The sequence below is a fragment of the Erpetoichthys calabaricus genome, chromosome 1, assembly GCF_900747795.2.
Source record: "Erpetoichthys calabaricus chromosome 1, fErpCal1.3, whole genome shotgun sequence".
Lineage (NCBI taxonomy): Eukaryota > Metazoa > Chordata > Cladistia > Polypteriformes > Polypteridae > Erpetoichthys > Erpetoichthys calabaricus.
Window position 1 is genome coordinate 337,562,957 of NC_041394.2, and position 27,264 is coordinate 337,590,220.

At 40.8% G+C, this 27,264-nt stretch overlaps 1 protein-coding gene across 4 annotated transcripts in view; it reads right to left on the reverse strand.

Annotated features, from left to right (window-relative positions):
• LOC114667766 (oocyte zinc finger protein XlCOF7.1-like) overlaps positions 1-27,264 on the reverse strand; it is a 228,360-nt gene that overhangs the window by 188,232 nt on the left and 12,864 nt on the right. The window contains exon 3 of one of the 4 annotated variants that reach the window (XR_007934857.1): positions 26,298-27,229. Coding sequence is in view for 1 of the 4 variants with exons in the window: in XM_051927210.1 (XP_051783170.1) it covers positions 26,532-27,229 (698 nt within the window). In the remaining 3 variants the exon portion in view is untranslated. Of the gene's footprint in view, positions 1-25,825; positions 27,230-27,264 lie in introns of those variants that run through there. The other 3 variants (XR_007934858.1, XR_007934860.1, XM_051927210.1) reach the window with 3 other exon arrangements.

A 27,264-nucleotide genomic window follows, 5' to 3' on the forward strand; every position in this document is an offset into this window, starting at 1 on the left:
TCCTCAGGGTCAATATGTGAGGATGGGTCATAATGATATTGTTCATCGTAAAAACCTGCTCCAGACGGTTAACAGGGGTGTTGTTGGAGAAGAGGGTGCAGGAGGTGGAAGCGGGGGAGTTTTGGTAAGGAGGGGGTGGACAGATTACGGGGTATAGGGGGTCTTTCTTTTCGGTCTGCTTTCTTTTACTTTCAGGCTTGGGCGCTGTCTCTATCTTCACTTTCTGCAACGCTAGCAATAATTCTTCCTTGTCTTTTTTGTGTTTTGACTTCAGCAGCCAGCAGGTTGTTACGCCTCTGCTTATTCCACTTCTTACATGCCTTTTAAAATCCAACCCAGTCTGCTTCTCTATTAACTGTTTAGGGGACCCGCCTTTCAATCCCGACGGTGTACTAGGAGTCTGGTGATTCTCTGAAAATAATCCTTCTAACATTAGGTTTTGAGGACCCTGGGGGACCTGTTTGACTGGCGTGCCATTATAATTTCCCATAGTAAGTGGCAGGCCTTCAACAGAGAGCAACTCAATCCCCGATTATTTCTCGTCCCACTTGTCGTCCTCGGAATCAACCAGTCGACAAGTGGAAATCAACCTCCCCTCTTCCAAATTTCACACGTACTCTAACTGCCCCTTTCACCCCTATTCCTCTTAATATAGGAACGTGCCACTCAGTCCTTTCTACTCGAATTCTTAAGGGATGACTTACTAGCATTCACACTGTGCCGTCACTCTCTATGAATCCCTAAAACCCTTCTAGGTCGATACGGTATGATTCTCTATTCTTTCAGCATGCTTTTATTTTTTATTCTCTTTTATTATTATTTTCTTTTTTCTTTTCCCCGTATACTTCTATTTCTTCCAGCACACCAGTCAAACCAACGGGAATCCCCCGAATCTACTCACCACGACTCCTTCTGCCTGCCTGGAAAAATCCCATCCAGTTGCTTTTCGTTTCGGTCAGGAGGAGGTCAGCGACTCCCCACGCAGGAAAACGCCCGAGGTTGGCCAGTCCTAACTTTTACCGGAGCTGGTCCTCGATCCGCGGAAATCGGTCCACTTGGACGAACCCGCCCAGGGAGTCGTCTGCCCGTCTCCTGCCCCACGTTCGGGCGCCAAAAACTGTGGACGAAAAAGGCACACTGGAAAGCAGACAGATAATATTTTCTCAATTCACTTTATTTATTCATTCGGAGTCGCAGTAAGTAGAGATTCAAAAGAGTATAACTTATTGCCGCAAAGCTCAATTGAACCCTGATCAAAAGCCAGGAGGGTTTTTTTATACTTCAGCATCTCATGATTAATAAGACAGAAAGAACATCCTTATCAAAACAGTAAAGTTAAACAATATGTCTGTTGAGCTAAGCATTATCTGTGTTTTGGAAGCTAAGCACAGGAGAGACGCCTTTGCATAAACCACATGTACTTTCTTCAGCCTTGTGACCTTGTCCCTGAAACATTCACTCTGAGAAAGGGAAAAACAAGAAACAGCTTACATTTTATTCATGTGGACACTATTTCTCCTGAACCCTGGAATAACATATTTTTGTTAGTTCATAAGCCAAAGCGTCTCTCACTGGCAAGTTACAAAATAGTTATTATAAAGATTCTAATTTACTAAACACACAAAATACATGGTGCTGAGGAGAACATTCTTCTTCTACACCTTCATGGCTGCAATAGAAAGAAATGTAACTGGAGTCTGAGTGACCATGAGCAAATATTACCGAAAACGTCCATATGAACCAGATTCTCGTAAAGTTAACCAGATGGTGCCTCCAATGGAACATTCATTCATTCATTTTCTACCGCTTATCCAAGACACAGTCTTGGGTGGCGACAATTTTACACTTCCCGCAATGCGTGATCCAGCTGACGCTACTGCTACGCAAGTGGCGTACTGTTCATACTTGCGTGCTTATTTTACGTAAATCTGGAAGATTCCACCAGGTGGCAGTGCGAGATATCATTACGGTAAGAAGAGATTCGGCTTCACTGTTTTGTGAATTGCCTGAAACATTAATCCGGGGGTGCGCCCATTCCAGCAAGTATTAGGTGCTAGAAAGAAAAAATCCCTGGACGGGGCATCAGCTCATCGCAAGGAGAACACAAGCACTCAATACAATACAATACAATTTATTTTTGTATAGCCCAAAATCACACAAGAAGTGCCGCAATGGGTTTTAAAAGGCCCTGCCTCTTGACAGCCCCCCAGCCTTGACTCTCTAAAAAAAAACAAGGAAAAACTCCCAAAAAAAAACCTTATAGGGAAAAATGGAAGAAACCTTGGGAAAGGCAGTTCAAAGAGAGACCCCTTTCCAGGTAGGTTGGGCGTGCAGTGGATGTCAAAAAGAAGGAGGTCAATACAATACAATACACAGAACAGAACAAATCCTCAATACAGTATAAAAATTAAAATTTTAGAAGTACGGAGCAGAATTTAACAGTAGATGATATCACATAATAAGATTTGGATATATTTAGAGCACTGAAGCACTCACATACACTGGCGTCATTTTAGCGTCACCAAATGTCTTTGGAAGGAAAGCACACTGTGGAAACCCACCAGGAAAACATGCAAACTCTAGGCAGGGAACACAAGGGCCGCGACTCACTGCGAGACAACAGCGCTACTGCTCTGCCACCGCGCCTCCCTGGCATGTGTAATTATTATTAGTATTCATTATTTAAACTAGGTTAACGATTTATCTGTAAAATTTAACATACTGGGTCCTCCCTGCGTGGAATTTGCATGTTCTCCCCGTGTCTGCATGGGTTTAATCCCACAGTCCAAAGACCTGCGGTTAGGTGGATTGGCAATTCTAAATTGGCCCTAGTGTGTGCTTGGTGTGTGGGTGTGCTTGTGTGTGTCCTGCGGTGGGTTGGCACCCTGCCCGGGATTGATTCCTGCCTTGTGCCCTGTGTTGGCTGGGATTGGCTCCAGCAGACCCCCGTGACCCTGTGTTCGGATTCAGCGGGTTGAAAAATGGATGGATGGCTGGCTGTAACATACTGTACCTACTTTAACGCATTTCATCATGAAAGTGATATCAAATATAAATCTAAGGATTCTAAATGTGCAGAGAACTGGAATATCATACATTTAATGTGCTCTGTGTGGCGATTGCTGCTGTCAGTTCAGTAGGAAGCTCCAGAATTTTATTTTTAATTTTATTTATTTTAATTTAATTTTAAAAGATTAATAAAGTATCTATCCATCTATCTATCAGAAGCAGGTAGCGATTAACAACTGGGTTGGTTTTAAGATGATGTTTACGACGGTGTACTTTAATGATAAAATACACTACGAGGTTAAAGTGGACATTTCAAGATTAAAACTGAAATTTCCACTTTAATCACAAAATAGACCTTTTCATTGTGTCCTTACTTTTTTCCCTGTGGCTGAAATAAGCTGTAGTGAATGTGCAAAAAAAAAAAAAGAAAAAAAAGAAGACGGTACAGAAGACGGTATGTGAGACTTTTAAAATGTATCGTGTCATTACGTTGGGGAAAATGCGACGCTTGAAAAAAGCACCACGAATGCATTTGTATGTTGGCATTTTGCTTCACCACATCGAACCATTCATCAAACATCGAAGTGCACACATTGATCCTGGAGGATCCACAAAGCGGCTTTCTGTCACATGTAGCTAGTAAACAGAGACTCTGACGTCACACTCGGACTTTATCACACTGCACCCCCAGAGTTTTTGCTGGTACTGCAACTCGCGCATGCATCGCGTTCATTTCTGCAGTGAGGCCCATACTTTGTTTTCTCCAACCACACTTGCCAACTTGTTCTGCGAGAACCCAAGGTGCTCCCAGTTCATCTGGGAGATATAATCCACTCAGCAAGCTCTGGGTCTTCCCCAGAGTCTCCATCCCAGCTTGTTGTACCCGTTAAACCTCCACAGAGAGGCATCTGTATCAGATGCCTGAACCACGCGAGTTGGCTCCTGATGCGGAGGGTCAGTGGCTCTACTTTGAGCCTCCCCTGGATGTATGCGCTTCTCACAATATCTCTAAGAGAAAGCCCAGCCACCCTGTAGAGAAAGCTCATCTTGGCGACTTGCACCCGCAATCTCATTCTTTCGTTTCTTACCAAAAATGAGTGAAAATAAATCAACTTGCAAATTGAGAGCTTTCTCTTCTAACTCAGCTCCTTCTTCACCACTACAGATTGGCATAACAACTGCATAACTACACTCACCACCCCATTCCATCTACTGATCTTACTATCCATTTTCCCCTCATTTATGGGCAAAACCCAGCAGTACTTAAACTCCTCTACTTGAAGCAGTAACTCACCTCCCACTAAGGAGAGGACAGTCCACCTTTTACCTATTGAGAACAATGGCCTCAGATTTAAAGGTGCTGATCCTCATCCCGGCTGCTTCACACTCGGTCCCAAACCGCCCCAATGTCTGCCGGAGTTCACAAATCAGATGAAGCCAACAGGGTCACATCATCTGTAAGAAACAGTAATGCAATTCCAAGTCCACCAAACTGCACCCCCTCCTATCCCTTTTCCCGGGTGAGCCTTGATATCCTGTCCATGAAAATCACAAACTGGATAGGAGACAAAGCACAGCCCTGGCAAAAGTCCCACACCTACTCAGAACGGTACTAATGTTTTTCCAAGTATGTGGACACAGTTGTCACTGCGATTATACAGACACCAAATAGCCCTTATTAGAGGCCTGAGAACCCCATACTCTCCACTCACCCCTACAGAATCTCTTGAGGAACACAATGATACACCTTCTCTAAGTTCACAAAACACATGTAGAATGACTGGGTGTTCTCCCATAGCCCCTCCAGAATAATCATGAGGGTAAAGAGCTGGTCCACCACTCCTCGGTCTGGACGCAATCCACATTGCACTTCCTGGATCTGAGGTTCCACAACTGGACAGAGTCTCCTTTTTAGTACCCTGGCACACGTTTTCCCAGGGAGACTGAGAAGTGTGAGCCACCGATAGTTAGAGCACACCCTCTTGTCCCCCTTTTAAAAAAAACAAAAACTCTGGTCTCCCACTCCAGAGGTATAGTTTCAGATGAACATACAACACTGAAAATGGGACAAATTATGCTATTTATAAAAAAATATGTTTGCTAAATGCAACATATAGAATGTCTACTTCAGAAAAATTTGTATTTTTATACATTTAAAATTAGGAGTACAGGATTTAATGATATCAGCCACAGAGTATAACTTGTCTCAACAACATAAAACAACAGTGAATAATCTTATCCAGTGCTCACTCTTCCAAACCGATTACATTTGTTTTGATACACCCCCCACCTTAAGCGTGCTGCCAGTCAGCCCCACCCAGGCACATATTTTTCCAAACCATCACTCAGTCATGTTTTTACTGAAACTCCAAATAGTGAAATGAGTGTAAGACCTCCAAAACAAGGACCTTCCCCGGCCTACCCAGCTAAGGCTCACCTCAAGTCAGTCAGTCCCCAACTACCACCTGCAGGCTTCAGCCTACTCAGGTCCAAAATGAAGAACTGGCTTTCAAAGTTCAAAATAATCTTTGAAAATACTTTTAAGAATTCCAAAATACATCAGAAATGCCTCTCTTGGGAAAGGAAACTGTAAACCTTAGACTAGATAAATGAAGAATGTATTTTATATCTGACTTGATAGGTACGTAACAAAGGATGTTTCTAAAAAACCAATAAAATGCAATTAAGTCACAATACACAATTCAACAGATTCAAAAATCTAAGAAGATCAAAAAATCTGTTTCCACTATGCTCAAGACAATCAGTGAATCGCTGGGACAGAATGGACTCCGCAGCGGAGAAGTCAGGACAGCTTGGCCTCCTGGAGCTCCAACCACAAGACACGAAAATGTCTGAATATTTAAAGATGAAGATGTCAAATAATACATAATAAGTACAACAAAAATGATACAGAAGCATAAAAATAATGAAAAAATAACCAAAATAATTAAAATGAGAATACATATAAGCCTCTGAACATAACAAGTTCTTTCTACCACACAACACAAGACTAAAGTGAGAATTTGTTGTTGTAGTGACAGTCAGAAGTCCAAACAACTGCCACTGTAGGTCTAGTAGGTCAGAAGAGCAAGTGGGAGTTTTAATTCACTACGCTGATATGAAAACCGCTCTTCACTGTCCAGCAGGATCTTGTTCTTGTAAACCTGACATTTACATACAATAAACTTTATTGTCCACAGACCTGAAGCTGAAGGAGCAGACGGTGGAGCAGGTTAGTAGGTTTGAAGTTCTTAAGAAGAAAGACAGAAAGTTCCACATGCTGACCTTAAAAAGCCCATCAGCGTTTATCTCTGTTAAGGACACTCAGGAGTTTTAGTACCGAGACAGGCATATCAACAGTCGTACTGTTTGTAAATCACGTAATGAGTCAGTGCTCACTTTTAATTTAAACATTTGAGTGCAATTCTCTCCTTGTGAGAGTGAAATAAAACTTTCTTGGATTATTAATCAAGAGAGTGAAATAATTAGCATCAACCAAGTACACCTCATTTTGAGGGGATGCTGGTGCATGCGTATCGCTGACACTCCTCCCGGTTCACAAACAAATACCCTGTTGTTCCTTGGGTGACTCTGTAAAGCGTCCTTAGCATGGGAAAGGTGCTATATAAATAAAATGTATTATCATTACCATGATTAGAACTCAATAAGAATATTAAAAGGAATGTTATTACCCCTACTAAGCTATGTTTAGAAAGTTTTATTAACCAGGACAAAAAAACTCTTCATACCAGTAGCTGTAAACATCATAAACAAAAAGGAAAAATAAATCATATATTCATATATCAAACATTGATTATTTCTACCTACAGTACATTTAACTATTTAAACTGTGTTATTTACTTCTATGGGTGTTAATTTTAACCTATAACTGTGTTTACTGTACTTTTAACTTTTGTTTATGCTGGTAACTGTCTATGAGACATATCACAGATCATTTTCTACCATGTTAACCCTTAAACCGCCACATACTTGGGGATTAATGCACCCCTGGACGCCAAATACTTTTTAGCTGCACTTTTTAAGTAAATGTCACAATTCACAAAGAAAATATGAAATTTTAATGGAACATTTTTTTTCATGCAAAGAGCATCAAATTAACTGCAACACTGATCATTTTACACAGTGCTTATGAACTGTAAAAACTATTTAAAACACTACTGGAACAATATGTACAAGGTGTAACTGACGCCATGGATGAAATTCAGTAAATCACAGTGCCAACTGCTCTTGAACTGGCTGCACGCAAACACACAGAGGTAAACGCTGATGATTGCAGGCTCGTCTAGTGCAGCGGCTCAATCCCAGAGACAGTGGTGCTGTAGTTCTGCCAGGGCCGGCAGAACTCGTGAGCTGGCTGCTCAACGAATATATGGCACTGACTGATCAGCTCCAGCGTGCTGGCAAATTACACTGTGAAGCAAATATAGCCGGTTGCAGGATTCAATGAATGTACACCACTGAATATACTCGCCCCCTGCATGCTGGCAAATTACATTGAGACACGACTATAGCCGGTTGCAGCATTCAATGAATATACATCGCCGAATAAACTCGGCTCCAGCATGCTGGCAAATTGCACTAAGAAACAACTTTAACCGGTGGCAGAGTTCAATGAATGTACGTCGCCGCATATACTCGCCGTTGGCATGCTTCCAAATTGCACTGGAAACCGACTCTAGCCAGTTGCGGCATTCAATGAATGTACTTTTCTGAATATACTCGGTTCGGCGTCCTGGCAAATTGCATTGGGAACAGACTATAGCCAGTTCTGGCAGTTTAAGGGTTAAGAGACAAACTTTTGTCTTATTTCTAAATTTCTGATTCTGACCTCCTCCATCCAGCCAGGCTACCTGTTAGGACTCCTTCTCTACATAATGGTGTCTCCACAAGTCTGCTTTTTTTGTTAAATGCCCTGATGCCTTTCCACAGTCCTCGTTGCCTGTCATTACTATTGTGAATGAGTCCACAAACGATCTGTGCTGGTATCTAGAAGGTTGTCAGTTCAAATCTCATTACTGCCAGAAGTACTGCTACTCCATTGGGCCCTTGAGAAAGACCCTTAATCTGAAAACTGCTCCAGGGCTGCAGTACAATGGCTGATCCTATGTGGTGACCTCCAAAGGTCATGCAGCAAGACAATTTCCTCTTTGTGATTAATAACATATATGAAACAAACAGAAAAAGGGTGTGAGGCATCACAAAAATAGCCACAAATCAGGCCAGGGCCTTCCCTAACCTGCTTAGAAATAGGCTTTACCCCAGGTGGTCTGACCCAAACCCTAGTGCTAGACATTGGCCCGTGCAGGCCCCCAAACCAGGGAACAGATATATAAAGTTCAAATTACTTTAATGGTCCCAAAATATATCAAAATGCTTCTCAGGGGTAAAGTGTAAAAAAACCTTTGGCTTGAGGAACCACTACACAAAGAATCTTTATAAAGAAAGGATTTTATCATCATTACTTACAAACCAGATCACACATTGAGACCTCAAGAAGCTGTTCTATTTAAGATTCCAAGGATTAATAAGTAACAGGAGGAGGTGGGAGGTTGAGCTTTTAGTTACAGGGCCCCAGAACTGCGGAATGGCCTGTCTGCTACTATAAGGAGCCCCTTCAGTCTCAGGCTGACATCTCACTACTTCAGTTTAGTGTACCCTGCCTAGCGCTGCTGTTTAACTGTACATACTGCATTTGTTTGTTAGTCATTTGTACAAAAATATATATATCACATTATTTTAAACTGTTACTAACCCTCTTCTATTCTGTTTCTCTTTGTGGTATCTGGATGTGGCACTTGGTGTCACTGCTCTCCTGCCAGGCTGCTCTCCTGCATATGGAAAAGTCATCTCAGACAAAAGAGCATTGGAATCATCAGACAGAAAGTCTCAACTATAGAAAACCCAGGAGCAGGCAGGGGGCCAGTCGGTCGAGGTATCCAGGACTGTGATTTTGTTTTGACTTTCTCATTTTTTAATTTTAATCTCCTCCATTGTCAACTGGCCATAGTTCATTAATTACAGTGTAATGGATGGCAAACATCCTAGTCAGGACTGAACAGGGACTCTTACTCAGCTGGGAGGCCAATGCAATGGAAGGACCAGAGAGAGTTAATGATGATGGGTGAATTTTTTCTCCCCCAATACACTAAATGGTGTAATTCCTGGGCTTCGGTACCTATTCAGATACCCACAGGGCATGCTGGGAGCTGGAGTCCCAGAGTACCAAAGGAATGGGTCTGTTTGAATTTTACGACAGGATTTGGAGGATGTGTCTTAAACCAGTTTGCCGAGTGTTTCTTTGCTAAAGTCATTCCTACCCCTGCAAATAGGCTAAGGTGTACTTTAACATATGGTTTGGGGGCAGGTGTTCTATTCCCCCATTGGTCTGAGGTATGGCTGTTTGGAATTGGCTTGTCTCAGAGGTCTTTAAGTACCATGATGTCCTATTGGCTCTAGGGGTTGGACAGAACATCTATAAATGTACGTGTTTAACCTCACAATCTCTCTCTTACCAACCAACATATGATGAAGAAGTATCTCTCTCTTGCTAACCTGTGATGATGAAGACAACACAATGAAGAGCACAGCTCAGCAGCCATTTTGAACAGACATATGGCTGAAAGCTGAGCACCAATGATGCCTTAACTAGAGACATTTAAGTAACTGCAAGTCAGTGTGCCGCCTGAACTACATATCACCATTTAATCAGGTTGTATGGTTGCCAATATTCAAATGTACTTTGCATTTTGTTATTATTTATGAATATTATCAGTAATACATTATTTTATGTGTAACTTAACTTCTGCTTGTCTTTTTACTACATCTAATTGCCTGAGGTTATACAGTAGATATAGAAGGGAAGGTGGGGATAAGTTATATACAATAATACCTTATAAACAGTGGTAAGTCTGTGAGATTAGGCATTCTAAGGCTACATATTAATAATACAATAGGGGAAAGTAGAGCAACATATATTACTCTACCAAGACAAAACAGACACTCATCTGGACGAGCAAATGGATCTTGTGCTTATAATTGTGGCTGTGCTCACAAAAAAAAAAAAAAAAAAAATGGTAGTGACGAATAAAGATCCTTTATTTTAATCTGGGGTTCTGTTGAGTGACACTGTGTCAATGGTTTGGGGCTCAGTGGCGCCCTCTTGTGTTTACAACAGATATTGTTGGTTTCCAATTATCTTTAATCGTTTTCTACCTTGTTCTTTGTGTGTTTTAACAAATCTACATTTAGATGTCTATTTAATAAATTAGTATAAGCTGTACTTTTAACTCAATTTTGCATTCAGTGGAGAGCACTTCTAAAAAAAAAGTTGTATTTTATTGTTTTTGAAAATATTTAAAAAAGGTCAAAATTACCCAAAAACTGGAAAATAGCAAAAAGGCTTACCTAAAGACACAAAACACGATAAAGAAGTTGTATGCATAACCATAAACCCAAGAGAGAAGCAGAAACCAGTAAATCAATTCTTATTGATATGCACTCCCTAAATGACAATCAACCAGTCAATGATTCACTCCCAGCTTCAGAATATAAAGGCTTAGGGTGGTCCTTTAGCAGTGACATCAGCATGGCCCCTACTCTGGGGGGGTCCAGCCACAAAGCACAAAGAACATAACAGAACACAGACGCACAATACATAGCTGTTAAATGATAAATAAACTGAGCAAAATTAACAAAACATAAATAAATAAATAAAACAATACCATAGTGACTCGACCTACAAGAGAACAGGCTGTGAAAATCTGCAGGGGTGGGTGACACTCATCATGGGGGTTGGAGCAACTTGCACTAGAGGAAATTAAAAGGAGACAAGATAAACACCATGGTAGGTCGGACCCAGCAAGGGGAAGAAGGCAGCTGGTGTGGTGTGAAGGCTGGACGGGACAGCGATCCCCCTTGAAGAGGAAAAGCACCGTCTCTGGAGACCACACTATGGGAGATGTTAATTGGGTCCTTCATTTAATGAACTAATAAATGGTCCTATCAAAGACCACTGCACCGTTGTTTGTGCCTGTGTGTCAGGCCTTCCTCTGTCATATCTTGAAATAAATAAAAGGCATGGAAAAGAAAAATGAAAAGTAAACCAGGGGAACAAAGTCTACCTATACCATAACCGCGAGGTTTTGCTTTACTAGGTTGTCTGTTTTTTTGGGGTTTTTTTTTTTTGTATTTCTTTGTCACATGTTGTCTTCTGCATTCATTCATTCAAATCTGAGCCAGTCACAGCTGTACTTTGTAAACCTGCACTCGAGTATATTCTCAGAGGAATATCAAATTATACACAAAAGGACATTTTTAATGTGGTTAGGTGACCAGAGTAAATTTGTTTCCACCGTAAGGAAGAACGATGACACATTGAAGAGTCACAGAGGATTTGAGCCCTGATCACCTAACACAGCACACTTGCGATTCAGTTCAGTGTCACGGTGGGCTATGATCACCTGCTCTGACCCGGACTACGGATGCAAGCTTATTCTACTTGTATATGGCAAGAAAAAAAATATCCTATTAAAACATTTCATACATATGCTAATGATTTGTGTATTATATAACGCATAATTGTTTTTAACGGTGCAGCCCATTTTATAATATGTATGTATGCGTTTATGTATGTATGCGTTTCATTTTTCAGCAGGGGTATCGCTAGCTTCAGCATTTAGTTGGGGTTTTACCCCAATAATGCCATTAACTTCAACATATATTTGTTGGTTGGGAAACCTTTGGGGGGGGGGGGGGGGGGGGGGGGAGGCGGGAATTGTCCCCCATTGAGTTTTTGCACAGTCGTCCATCCATGTTAGAACGCAAAACGGGAAGAAATTTAAAGGTCATAGATGTATGCCTGAAAATGGGAGCTAAAGCACTGGAAGCCCTCCAATGTCTCCAAACAATATCAAACTTGGCAGGGGGCGCTAGAATACAAAAAATCTGGTTTTACTTTTGATTTTCCTTAATACCTTAAGGTTTTCCTTCAAATTCCTTAATATGAAAAATAATATAAAGTGAAAGTTTTGAGGATTAGTGCCTGCTATATAATAACACACACACAAAACAATTGTTTAAGAATAGGATTTATAAAAAAACACACATATACAGTACACAAACACACACACACACACACATATATATATATATATATATATATATATATATATTATATTATATATACACACACACACATACATACATACACACACATATATATGTACATTATATATACTGTATAACACAGACAAACATATACAGTTAACGAAATGTAAATATGTGTATATATAAAAGTAATGATGACATCACAAGTACAATAAACTAACATACTCAGGCCCACCTACTATAAATCCGGCTCAATGTCGTATACTGGGCAGACCCAAGGCTGGCACCAACCCTGGCCGGAACGCCAGCCGACTGCAGAGCACAACCGTGCCCGACTCCACACAGCGTTTTCAATTGAAGCCCCTCCAGAAGACCTCGGCTCTTTACGCAGAGGAAACCTGATCAGATGAAACCTTCTTTCCAAGTAGCGAATGGGATGTTAAAGATGACAAAAACACAAATAGCCGAAACTTACGAGAAAAGGCTTTGAATTGAGCAGTGCATCTTAAACTATGGTTGGGGTGGCAGACACGTCTGTGATGGGTCATCACAGGACTGTGTAATAAAACTTGACGAATTCATGCGAATGTAAATTCTGTGATATACCGCCGTCTGTTTAGCGTAGCACCGATTGCGGTAGTATGCGAAGCAACGCCGTTTACGCAACACACAGAACCTTCGCTTCAATGGCACGATAATATAATCAATATTCCCCACGACACCATCTACTCATGTCACAACCAGTGAAATAGTCAAGACTGAAATGACAGACGCTTGAGAAACAAATACGGAAGGGGTCAGTGGGCGGGGCAGGGACTGCGGTGCATAAATTGGCAGAAATGAAAATAACGATGTTTTAGGGGTTTTATGAATATGGAGGAGGTATACTTATAGTGTTGTTGCGGTGTTTTATACTAAAATCAGTTTCGGTGATCATGGAAAACGGCTCGCTGCTTCTTTTTGTATTCGCTGTCACTTCACACGTTGAATCGTACAAAGAAGATACTACATGAAGTTTAACGTGCTTCGACGAGCTTCTCGTAACAATACTTAAAGAGAGGTTAGGAGCATGCGCTGATACAGGCAGTTCGATAAATCTGAATCTATTGATGGTGTGAACATTGAAAACTGCAAGAACACCAGAAAATTTTAAAAGGCTGACACGAGCTATGCATTCAACACGATGTAAGTTATTAAGCATTTGAAACTGGACTGTTCGCTAAATGTTTCATCAAAGTTTATCCTATTACAGTATAATTAAATATAGAAACATTATTATTATTTACCATTCTTGTTAAACTGTTAAATGAAAAGGAGAACCGTTGAAGTATTCGAGAACATCCTACCGGTCTGCAGATATTGAAGAAAAAACAAGCGGCTTCCCTGAACGCTTCAACCTTGGCAAGTTCTTTACTTCACCATCGCACCTTCTAAAGGAACAAGGGGGCTCCGCCCCCTGCTCGCTTCGCTCGCCTACCCCCGGCGTTTTGAACCCGTGCCCGCTGGGCAGCTACGTGTCCGGATGACGCACGTTTAATACGGAGCGTTTGCCCGTGTCATTTTGGAGTCCCCCACTGGTAATACAGAGCTTCGTCCGTACTATCACGCGGTGCATTTTGGACCACTGCGGACCCCGTAGTTTTTCTCGTTTCAGTTTGTATCTTTGGTCAGTTGAGCTCATGTTTTTCAAGCTTTTGAATTCCGGTCTTCATTATCTGTAACCTGCTGACCAAGTGCGTGGCCCCCTTGTTCAACCTGTTTATGACGTTTTACTTTGCTTTCTACTCTGTCTTTAATTTCTGACCTAGCTTTATTCCGGTTTTGTTTCAATGACACTGGGTCCGTGGTGATTATATGTAAAGGAGGCAGTCTAATTTTACCCTTTTGACAACTACGTGTAAATTCATTATTTGTATTGCCAGTTGTTTCTTCTGGGAAGTTAAGTGAATGACAATGATTGCAAATGACATTCATTAATCCCAATGAATTTTCCTCAATAGTGGACTCATTATTGAAGGCGTTGTCAGCCAACTGGCGTAAGCATTTAGCAGGTGTCTGGCGTTGATGTCCGCGACGGGCATGTTTTGCTTGTGGCGTTTGACTGACGCGTTGTTGCATGTACATTATTTGTGACGCGCTATTTTGTAGTTTTAATTGATTTGCCACCGCTTTGCGAAATAAGGAGGATCGCACTTACTGTTAATATGTATCCTTTTCTGCAGTTGAATGGTTAATAGTGCTTTATTGTAAGGAGATACACCTATGCTGCCTAGTGTGAAGGTGTTCAGATGACGTATGTTTAATATGGACGTTTCCTTTAGAAATGTGGTTTTGGGTGTCACTTCTTATTGGGGGGGTTGAGGATTGTTGTTGCGCGAGCGTCTTCTTTCTTTTTGTGTCCCATGGGCTTGACACCTACGCCGACACCCATGCTGCCTAGTGTGAAGGTGTCGACGTTCACTTTAGAATATGTGGCTTTGGGTGTCACTTCTTATGGATGTGTGGGGGGGATTGTTGTTGCGCGAGCGTCTTCTTTCTTTTTGTGTTCCTGTGTCTTGTTTGAATCCCCCTCTTTGTGTGTGTCCCGTCCCTTGCTTGTAGGGTCTGTGGGGTGGTTTTGTGTTCTTTTTTATTGTCTTCCATGGGCTTGTTGAATCCCCCTCTTGGTGTGTGTCCCGTCCCGTGCCTGTAGGGGGGGGGTGGTCGTGCCTTGCCGTTGTGCGCTCGTCTGTTCTTTTTTTTTTTGTTGTGTTTAGTTTTGTGTGCAATGTGTTTTGTGCTTTGCCCGCGGTTGAGTACTTTTTTATGTGCCTTTTCCTTTTTTCGGTGCTTGTGTGACTCCTTTTTGTATGTGCTCACTCCTTTTTTCTGTGGTCTTGTCCGCCACTCGCGGCCCCTCATCCGCCTTTGTCGCCCTCTTTTGTCCGCCTTTCTCCGACTCTCGCGGACTCTTTTTGCGCCTGCGCCTCTCGCGGACCCTCATCCGCCTCTCTCGCCCTCTTTTGTCCGCCTTTCTCGGCTCCTCAGCCGACTCTCGCGGACTCTTTTTGCGCCTGCGCAGTACGTCTTTTTGCAGCTACGGCCCATGGCCGGATGTGCCTGCGTCCATCATCCGGTTTAGCATTCTCGGTTAGTAATATAGATTGCACTTGTCTGCTTTATCCGTTAACTGGGATATGAGACTCCTTATAATGGCTCAGACAGAAGCGCGGCACGTCGACTCCCTGCTCCGCTCTGCTCAGCTCTTTGTGCGCGCAGTTGTGTCTGCAGCTGAAGGGGCGTGGCCGGCGACCGTAAGAGGGTCATCTGAAAGTCCGTGATTTTTCTAGAACTCAAACCTGACTCAAACCCAACACTACCTTCAAACACTCACGGATACGCCTAAGCTGCATAATAATGAAACGGTCAGGAGATCTTTAGGTCAATTATTGATTAGGTGATTAGTTCAATTTCAGTTCAGAGCATCCCATTCAATTAACATGATTGATTTTTTTTTTTTGACATTTGGATGCTCATTTGGATAAACTGAAAAATGCAAACGAGCGACAAATCAATTGGATTACGAAACCTTTAGCAAATGTTACCACAAACTAACCTGCGTGTCTTTGGGGTTTGAGAGGAAAAGGTGATACAAGGAGGACATCGAAACATTTGAATCAAGAACCCATCACCTTGATGGCTCACAAGTAAAACAACATCGTTTAAAAAAGGTTATCTGAATAAAACATTTTTCCCCTTCTTTATTTAAATGTTGATGTGATTATGCTATTGGTTTGGAAACAGCTTTCAAAATTAAAAACAAGGGTGTCTTTAACTACACAGGTTTCCAAATTTTCAGAATTTAGAGATTTAACACTTTAAGGCAACAAACCACAATGAATGGCTTAATTTTTCCTTTTTTTTCGTATGATACACTTGCCATGAAAAAACATAACTGGACTAAGCGACTTTAATAATGGGTGTATAGCCGTTTCAGTCTTAACTGATTATTTAAGTCTTTCTTGAGGTAAATCGTTCATTTTACGCATACGCCGCTCTTTCATTTAGTTAAGTGTGAGATTGCAGATCCTCGGGCGGGATCATCGCCAGATGGAACAATGCCGATCAGACGGCTGCAGTTCTTAAATCAGTACACTGTCTTCAAGTGCCGCAGTGTGACTAACCAAACAAATAGATTATATCTTGCCTGGAGAAGGGGCCTGAGCTGCCTCGAAAGTTTGCATTTTGTAACTTTTCTAGTTAGCCAACAAAAGGTTTAATTTTGCTTAACTACATCCATAATGGCTAACACGGTACAACACCCTACTACAAACAAACAAATAAATAAATAAAATATACGGGCTGGGACACAGGGCAGTCAATGGGCACAAGCATACTGGGTCTCAAAACCGGCCGGGGCATCGAGGTAGACCCACTCGGCCCATTATTCATTGTAATTTTCTTAAAATTTGTGAGGAGTACGCGGCTCGCTACTTGCTATGAGCCTATGATATGAACTCTAAACTCTGTTGTCAAGCTTAATCTGTACACTGTTGTTTAAACACAACTTTAAACTTGACGACATGCTTAGAAATGAAATTTAACGAAAAATAAAAACTTAGTAACATGGCTTACACGTTATTAGAGTACATGTCAAAGTGACAGTACCCTATAGCTTACGCAGTTCGCTGCTTTTAACAGCCACACTAATATTACATTGCTCTGTCTAAGTTACAATAAAGATATACAAAATATTTATCAACTTGTATGCAAAATTTCACATCACAACAATATGGTAACCGACACTGTAAAAAATGTGAGTAAATTTAACGGTAAAAACACTGTAAATGGTGAAAGCAAAAGACCTTTTCTGAAAAAAAGGAAAGTTACCTTATGTTCTACTGAAAAGTACCTGTATATCTTAAACAATACATTTCAGTATTTTTTTACAGCCAAGTTCTGTAAAATCAATATTTTTCTACCTTCAAAATATGCTAAATACCGTTTATTGATGCATTACAACACTGAAAAAATCTGAATAATTTTACAGTGTAAAACTGTTAAATAGCTAAGGTAAACAACCGTAAAATGTAAAACGGTAAATCGCTGTTTCAGTAAAACCGGTTAGAATATTTGCATAAGGACACGCCCCCTTTTACCATATTGTTCCTCGTGAACCGCATCCCTTTGAATAGTAGGGAAAAAAACTTAAACTAAGTTAGCAGACTTATTTTTCCCTGCATGCTGAAGGTTTTTTAAGGTTATGGAAGTTGATTTATGGTGGGTTGTATTCGATAAATTGGGACACCATACACCACAAAAGCAAACTTTACTTCCCCACCAGACAACGTGCCATAACTTCCTTAAACATTGAATTGTTTTCAATGTGTATAATTAAATGGTACATGCTTTCTATTGACTATTGTTACTTTAGTGATGCAAACTGTGTACTGAGGTTTGACCCTGACAACACATATTGTTTCTTGATTAACATATTTATTGCACAACATGACTTTCTGGTTATGGTTAAGCATTCTCTTCTGTTGGAATTTGTTGCAAAGAACAAATAGTTTTTACTACAAAAGTATACTGTAGACCTAAAAATATTGTCGCCTTATTTATTACAGTAAAATTTTGGCAACCCAGCTGCCAGTATTTTATCATAAATGTAACATTTTTTTAAAAGTGTACCTTACACCAAAAAATATTGTCACCTTCTTTTTTACGGTAAAATTCTGGCGACCCCAGCAACCAGTATTTTACCGTAAATGTAACATTTTTTACAGTGTAGCGGAATCGAAACAGAAATGGGCAAAAGGCAGTTTTGACCAAATTTTTCGCTGCAATGTTGTGTACTGACAACTAAAATAACTTAATGATTTAATACGGTACATTATATAGGACTATATAAATCGCAGTTCCGGCAAGATAATGTTTAGTAGTTTAAAAAATTAATTTTAATGTCGAACAGTCAACAGTACACTTATTCATGAAACGGCCGGCCCATGATCAGACCAGTGTCTGCGGCCCACCGGGCATTGCCCAAATGCCCGAATAGCCAGTCCACCCCTGTCAATGGGCACTGGCCCAGAGCTCCGGGAGCACAGGTGCCCACAATGTTGATGTCTATGCATGCTTCTGTTTTGCTGTTAAAACAGGGGCCTAAAATGATTGTATTTGTCGTTGTCTACCCAGGGCCGTCTTTCTAACGTAATGGCTCCAGGACACTTCAGGCTGAAGTACGGACATGACATTAGTGAGCACGTCACTCCGCGGGGTCTGAGGGCTCGTTTTTGAGTTGAACAAACTAAGGGAAAATGTGCAGTAACCGGGATTGATGAACTACAAGTGGAATAACACATCATTATAATGTCGCTATAATTTCATTTTCCATGTTCAATTTTTTTCGATAACACCCCTTGTTTAACTGCTTCCTAGCGCCGTTAGTTTTAACCTGAGCTCCGGATTGAGCGATTACAGTATAGCATGGAGGTCGACTTCTATCGTTTTCTTCTTTCTCTTCACCTTTTCCACTTCTATGTGGGTTCGACGTGCTTAATCAACAAACAGCTCGGTTGGTTCTGAACCTCCTCGCCAGTCCAGTCCTTGTTCTTCAGATCTTCTTTTACTTCATCCATCCATCCCCGCTTTTGGCCTCCCTCACTTTCTCTTCCCTTGTACTTCAATTCCCATCACTCGTTTGCCCTCATCTTCATTATCTCTCCTCATCACATGTGCATACCACTTCAACCTCCTTTCCTGTACTTTTAGATTCTGTTGCACTTTCGCTGCACTTCACATTGTCTCATTTCTTATTCTGTCCTTTTCTGTAACTCCACACATCCATCTCCAGATTCTCATTTCTACCACTTGCAACTTCTCCTGCACTCCCTTCATTGTCCATGTCTCAGCTCCACACATCATTGCTGTTCTTACCACTGTCTTCAAAACTTGACCTTTTACTGTGTATTTGCCGGACGCTGTTCACTAAACAGATGATGTACAGTAACTTGAGTTTTGGTTTGCGTTTGAGCAGAGGGAGCTTCGGCAGACTCGGTACCAGTGTTTTATGCAGTCTCCCATATTGTTATAGTGTAGCCAGCGTCTTCTCCCTGGTTCAAGTGTCTTTTCTTTTTATTATCTAACTTCCCAAAGCTTCCTGATGCACGTGTTTCCCATACAGCTTATAGCACATTAAAGGACAGATGCTTTGATACGTATCGCTCGGCCATCATCTCTGGAGGTTAACAACTGTGGTGGTTAGCGGAGAGGAAAAAAGCCAGTATTAGTCAGTCATCTGTATGACTAGTTTAGTTTTTTTTTACAGCTTTATCGCTAGGATATATAAAAAAAAAGTCAGAGATATTAATTTGCAATATACAAGAAATGTAAAATGGAAACCCATTCAAGTAACCTTTTATCTCCAAGTAAGAAAAACTTGTGCAGTTTGTTCAGGAAATAGTGTAATTCTGTAAACTACTTTTATTGATAAAAATCAGTTTAATTAAAACAACCTGCCAAGAAGAAAAATTTGCAAAGTTACTTAATGATTTTCTTGCTATTGCTTACACAATGAACATTAAGTCAATAGATTTTTTTATGAAGTGGCAGTAGGGAATCCCATAAACATCATCTGTTTGTTTCAGGGATGAGTTTTATAGTCCAAACAGCCTGAACCTTACCATTTTGTTTTCATTGCCATAGCAAAAATAAAGTAAATCGTCATCAACACCATCAAAAGAACAATATGGAGGACAAGTGAATCTCATACTTCGTTTCTCTAAAAGTTTCCCCATGTCTTTCCTTACAATCTCTAGAGGACATTCCCTATGGAAGAAGGGGACTTTAGAGGTACAGGGGAAAAAAACAAAACTATATTATAAACAATGACAAACATAGCAAGTCTCTGAAACATAGTTGGCAAAGGACTAGGACATGGCTGGAGCAGGTCACACTCCATTAAACATCACTAAGCACTCATAGTGTCCAGTGACAGTATTAAAGTACATGGTCCTCTCATCTAAATGAGGCTCTAAGTACATCACAGGTCTAGTTTGGAGTTTACAGCTGAGGAACTTAGTAGTAATAAAAATAATAATATGACTGAGAGCACTGTCTACAACACATACTTGCCTCAAAGATTTATCTTTCTTGTCACCTTAAAAATGAACACCGATTATATAAAACATATAAAGAGTCTCACTAATGTAGGCCTTCATCTCTAGAACAGCCAATGTTTGCATTGAGGGGCACCCAATAACAGCTTTCCTAAACAATTACAGGTCACACAACGGTTAATTATCGTCACTTTCTGTTTAAGCACCGGCCATGGAAAACAGCCAAGAATGCTGGCAGAACTCACCTTAACAAAATGCGGATTTTACTTGTATAGCACCAGCCAGCTCTGAACTGGTACCGTTTCAGACAGGGAGTGGCCCAATAGACTTTTAAGAATGTTGATATCTCAGATAAAAATTAAATTTACTTACCATAAACAGTGTCCATCCTCAGTCTAACACTTTTCCTTTTCATTACGGTTTCCTCTCCTGTGAACAGCCAGAGGAGTAATCCACCCTGGCCAGAGGCCTTACAATGGAGCCACCAGTTCAGTGCAAGTCGAGTACAGTAATCCTCAGCTCCAAATCCAATAAAAGTCTCCACCTTTGGTTTCATTTAAGGTGTTTTAATCATGGCAGGCACAAGTGTGATGGCTCTCAGCTCGATATCCCATTCATGAAAGCTGAACTTTAATCAATGATTGTATGACATTAATCTTTTACCAGCTTTAATCTGTGTCCGTGTGTCGTGATTGACGAAGTACAAAATCAGAAATCTTCTCCACAGTAATAAGATTTTAAACATGTATCAAGTCACCTCTTAATTTTTATTGACCTAAACTGTATATAATGATTCAAACTCTTCACTCTTTCTTTTTCACTGGGTCCCCACAGTCCTGGTAACAATCCATTACCAGGCTTTCTCAGGTGCCTATTATGGAATACCTTATTAATAGGAGGGCTTCTAGTGGATTTAGGATGGAATGACAGAACAGCAAGCACATACAGCAGGCAGACCAAAGTGTAAAAGCCCAGATGTACTATTTGTCCATCACCTCTATCCTCAATTGTTCCCTCTTTACTACCTGTGTATGATCATCTGATAATCTAGCCATCAGGGGGGCAAACCAGCCCATCTTGGTGCCAGTCCCAAGCCCAGCTAAATCAAAAGGGTTAGGGTATGAAGGGTATCCAGCTGGAAAACCTTGGCAAAAATATATATTATATATATATATATATATACATACATATATATAATGGAATCAATCCAATCAGCTTTGGAAAATGATAGGGCATACCTTACACACAATGCACTGTGGCCTAAACCCATTGAGAAATGAGTGAGAGCTACCAGGCCAAGGGTGGGCTTGACTAAAGTAATTAGTCCAGAAGACGTAGAAGGCAACGACAGGGGAGAGGATAGAAAAGGGTCACATAAAGGTAAGAGTGAGGGTACCAAATGACTGGGAAAGGAAAACAGAGTTGGCAGATGTGATGGAAAGGAGGAAAGTGGGAGTATTGTGTGTGCACGAAATGAGACGGAAGGGGGATAAGCCAAAAGAATTGGGAGGAAGCTGTAAGTTGTTGTACAGTGGAGTAAATGAGTAAATGGGGATGGTGTAGGCCAGCGTTTCTCAACCTTTAAGTATTTGCGACCCAAGTGTTCATAAGTTTTAATCGCGCCCCCCTAATGTTTTTTTGAAAGGAGCCCACAAATACCAATTTGTTCTTTTTTAATTAATGATATATCATAGATGCATATTTTATTATACCTACTTAACTTTTATCGACATTTATCTAACTCTATATTTTTCTAGTATCAGAATGTAGTTTAAGTTAATTTGTTTTGGTTTCAATAGATGTATTTTTCATATTTTCGATTGTTTTCTTTTTTTCACATCTTCGTGCCCCCCTAAGGGGGCCCGCCCCACAGTTTGAGAACCACTGGTGTAGGCATATAAGTGTCCAAAGAACTAAGACAGTCTTGTCAGTGTGAATAGGAGGAGTGATAGGGTGACGAATGTCAAGCTGAGCCTTGGTGAGACTGTAGTTAATGAACATTTGTGTATGTGCTCCTTGAGTGGGCTGTGAGGAAGATACAACTATGTTGGTCACAAATGGATGAAAGGCTTAGGGCAGTACATGAGAGAGAAAAGGTGCTTGTTGGCAGTGATCTAAATGGGCATGTGGGAAAGAGTAGAGCGATGGAGTTGGGAGAGAAAAGGATGTTTGCTGATGACATTGTGATCTGTAGCGATAGTAGGGAGCAGGTTGAGGAGACACTGGAGAGGTGGAGATATGCTCTAGAGAACAGAGGAATGAAGGTCAGTAGGAACAAGACAGAATACATTTGTGAAAATTAGAGGGAAGTTCATGGAATGGTGAGGATGCAGGGAGTAGAGTTGGCGAAGGTGGAGGAGTTTAAATACTTGGAATCAACAGTGCAGAGTAACGAGGAGTGTGGAAGAGAGGTGAAAAAGAGTGCAGGCAGGATGGAATGGGTGGAGAAGAGTGTCAGGAGTAATTTGTGACAGACGGGTAACAGCAAGAGTGAAAGGAAAGGTCTACAGGACGGTAGTGAGACCAGCTATGTTATATGGGTTGGAGACGGTGGCACTGACCAGAAAGCAGGAGACAGAGCTGGAGGTAGCAGAGTTAAAGATGCTAAGATTTGCATTGGGTGTGACAAGGATGGACAGGATTAGAAATGAGGACATTAGAGTGTCAGCTCAAGTTGGATGGTTGAGAGACAAAGTCAGAGAGGCGAGATTGTGTTGGTTTGGACATGTGCAGAGGAGAGATGCTGAGTATATAGGGAGAAGGATGTTAAGGATAGAGCTGCCAGGGAAGAGGAAAAGAGGAAGGCCTAAGAGGAAGTTTATGGATGTGTTGAGAGAGGACATGCAGGTGATGGGTGTAAGAGAACAAGATGAAGAGGACAGGAAGATATGGAACAAGATAATCTGCTGTGGTAACCCCAAATGGGATCTGCCAAAAGAAAAAGAAGATCTAATTTGATAAGTTAACATATTTGTTGAAAAGAAAGTAAATCAGCTTATGACTTACAGTAGTATAGGAAGGGAAAGCCAAACAGACTTTCTAATGTGTAGAAAATCTCATTTGAAAGAGATAAAGAATTGTAAAGTCAGAAATGGGGAAAGTGTGACAGTGCAGCATCAAATGGTGGTGATGGACTGGGAGATCAGAGTCAACAGGAGAATAAAACCAGAGCAAGCAACACCAGGAATAAAGTGGTGGAGATGAAAAGAGAAAGGGTGTAGGAACAGGTTTAGGGAGAAAGATTTAAATGGAGATCAGTCATTTGAAAGTGTGGAGGAATGGTGGGAGAAGAACAGCAAAGTTGTATTAAGAGCAGGTGAAGAGGTGTTGGGTAGGAGACAGGAAGGAGCCCACCTGGGGACAAAGACACATGGTGGTGGAACAGAGAGGTGCAGGACGTGATAATGGCTAAGGAGGCGGCAAAGAAGACATAGTACCAATCAGAGAGAGGGGAGGACAGAGAAATGTATAGGCAAACAAAAAGGTAAAGAGGGCAGTGGCAAGAGTCAAGGCACAAGCTTTTGTGGAGGTGAATAAAAAATTGAAGACAAAAGAGGGAGAAAGAATGAAAATTAGAATAGTGAAGACTAGGAACAAGGCTGGAAAGAATTTTAGTCAGATAAAGCAGACGAAAGATGAGCAAGGTGTGGTCTTAAATGAGCATGACAGGATTATGAATAGATGGAAGAGGTACTCTGAAAAGCTGATGAATGAAGAAAACCCAAGGGTAGTATTTGGGGATGGAGTCTCAAATGAACGGCTAGTACCAAGAAGAAAGAGGGAGGAAGTGAAGGAGGCACAGAAAAGAACAAAGAATGGAAAGGCAACAGGATCAGATGAAACATCAGTGGAAGTGTGTAAGAGTTTAGGAAAAGAGGGAGTAGATGAGTTGTGCGATCTAATGCAGATATTTTAACAGAAGAGAATACCATAGGAGGGGAGGAACAGCGTGTGACTACCCATTTATAAGGGGATTTTCAGGATTGTGGTAAAGCTGATTGTCACACACAATGAAATTTTGGGAAATGGATAGAGAGGAGGCTTAAACAAAAGACCACCACTGGAGAGCAGAAGTTTGGTTTTATACCAGGAAGAAGAACAACTGGTGCAATCTTCGCATTGAGACAACCAACAGAGAAGTACAAAGAAAATCAGAAAGGACTGAATATGGTGTGACTGATAGAGTGCCACATCAAGAGGTCAGGAGGTACATGGGAGAGAGAAAGCAGTACCAGAGAAGCATGTGAGGATTGTCCAGGATACGTATGAAAGAGTGGGGACTTGGGTTAAAAGTAGTGTTGGGGTAACAGACAAGATCCCAGTTCAGGTTAAGTCTGCACCAGGGGTCTTCTTTAAGTCTTTACTTCTTTGATCTGGTTATTGATGTGTTAAGTCATTGGATAAAAGACCAATTCCCCAGTTGCAGGCTTTTTGCTGATAACATTTGTGTTGTGTAGCACCAGGAAAGAGGAAATTGAAAGGAAGTTCGTAGAATGGAGAAGACAGAGGGTTGAAGATAAATATGAAGAAGACAGAATATCTGAGGTTTAATGATGATGAGAATTCAGAAGTTAGTCTATAGAGAGAGCTACTGAAAAAAGTGAATACTTTCAAATATCGAGTATCAGTTGTAGCCCAAGATGGAAAACTAGATTCAGAGATAACGCATAGAGTGCAGTGTGGATGGAACAATTGGGATAATACATTTTATCAAAGGTCAGGTTTTCAAGACAGCGGTAAGACCAGCAATGATGTAAGGAGCTGAGACATGGGCAATAAAGGGAGTGCCAGAAAAAAGTTAGAGGTGGCATAAATGAGAATGTGGAGATGGATGTGTGGAGTTACAAAAAAAGGACAGAAGAAGAAAAGAGACAATCAGAGGTACAACAACATCGGGGAGATATCTAAGACAGTACAGGAGAGTAGGTTGAAGTGGTGTGGACATGTGATGAGGAGAAAAAATGAATATGTGGGCAAAAGAGTAATGGTAATGGAAGTACAAAGGAAGAGAAAGCGAGGCCAAAGCTGAGGCAGAAGGGTAAAGAAAAAGAAGATCTGAAGGAAAAGGGTCCGACTAGGGAGGAGGTGCAGGCCGAGCCGTTTGGAGAAGGTTGATCAGCACATCAAGTCCCCATAGAAGTGGGAAAAGATGAAGAGTAAGAAGTATCTTTATCGGATATTCACTTACCTTCAATTATACTTCATTTCAAAATGTAAATGATGCAAGTCTGTGAACACAATAACTCAAAAACAAAATTGCAATGAAACTTTTAGATTTATAAAATGTTACTCAGTTTGAACAAATAGCTTTAATAGAGTTTGCTTTGCAGAGCTAAGAATTTCTTATCTTAGTGCATATTTATACTCCATACGCAATTGGGGAAGGAGATCAGACATTACACACAAAGATATAACTCATTTCATATTTAACTGTTACCAATCATAGAGATAGACAGACAGACACTTTATTAATCCCAAAGGGAAATTCACATACTCCATTAACAGCATACTGATAAAGAAACAATATTATACTAAAGAATGATAACAAATGCAGGTAAAACAGACAATAACTTTGTATAATGTTAACATTTACCCCCCCGCAGGTGGAATTGAAGAGTCGCATAGTGGGCGGGAGGAACGATCTCTTCAGACTGTCAGTGGAGCATACTACACCCTATTGGGACTAGCACCTCTTTCCCTCACCCCAGCTTCTTTATAATTTATTTTTCTATTCCATGTTGTTCTAAGTTCTGGTGGCGTATGCCTTTACTGTAACTGTTCAAATTTCAGATCATAATTAGTATTGATTGTCTTATTTAGTCCGGACACTGGGATTTCTCTTCTCCTTTCCTTTGTAGAAAACTCAGGATCTGTTGTGTTAAAATAGCAATATAACAAATAATCTTTTCCTTTCTTTGGTTGACCACTCTTGATTTCTTACCTAAAATAACATTTTGTTGTCACATATTTTCCATTTTAATTGGACAGCAGCACTTGTCAGGTTGACTGGCATCACACAGGAGGTGGTCATGTTTGAAGATTTTTTACCAGTGATAAAACTATCACCTGCTCTGGTCTAGACAAGGCTGCTGGATACCATTGAACTTCAGAAGACATTCTTCATTTTTTTTACATTTTGTTATTAATATTATTAAAGCAATTTCCCCTTTCAATAGACTTGGATAAAGCTTACACCATGAAGCCCATCACTTGAACATACTCATTAAAAGGTTGGCAGGATTAATATCACATACACACATCACTTAATCCTCCTTCCTCTCTGGTGTGAATTACTGAGTATTACTTAAAAATGGCCCTTTGTGAGAAATGCTTGCCACATTCAGAACAGCAATAAGGCTTCACTCCACTGTGAGATCTTGAGTGCACATGAAGACTGCTTTGACAACAGTATCTTTTGTTACACCGATGACAGCAAAATTGCTTCTCTTCGATGTGAATTAGTGCATGATTGTGAAGACATTTCTTGTAAAAGAATTGTTTCCCACATTCAGAACAGGAATATGGCCTCTCTCCAGAGTGAATTCCTGTGTGCATGTCAAGACTTTTCTTGTCAGGAAATTGTTTGCCACATTCAGAACAACAGTACAGCATCCCCCCAGCGTAACTTCTTGTGTGTGGGTTACAGTGGCTACTGCTGGAAAACTGTTTGCCACATTCAGAACAGCAATATGGCAGTTTCTGCTTCTTATGGCTACAGCCATCACTTCTGCATTTGGATTCGTGATTATAATGTTTCCTCACATCTTGGCATTTCGACAAAGATGCTGCATTTGCATTGTGTATTTGTTTTTGAGAGTTAATGATAGCTATTCCTGTTAATTTCATAATAGGCAGACATCTTAACTGCAAAGAGCCACGGTTCAGATTCCCTGATCCAGATGTCTTCAGGTTTTCATCATGATCTGGAAGTTGCGGTTTGTTCCGAAGTAAAGTCTGAGGAAGTGAAGATGGGTAGGGGCTGCAAATCTCTTGTAAATCTGTAAAAGGACATTGATGAATGATTCAGATTACT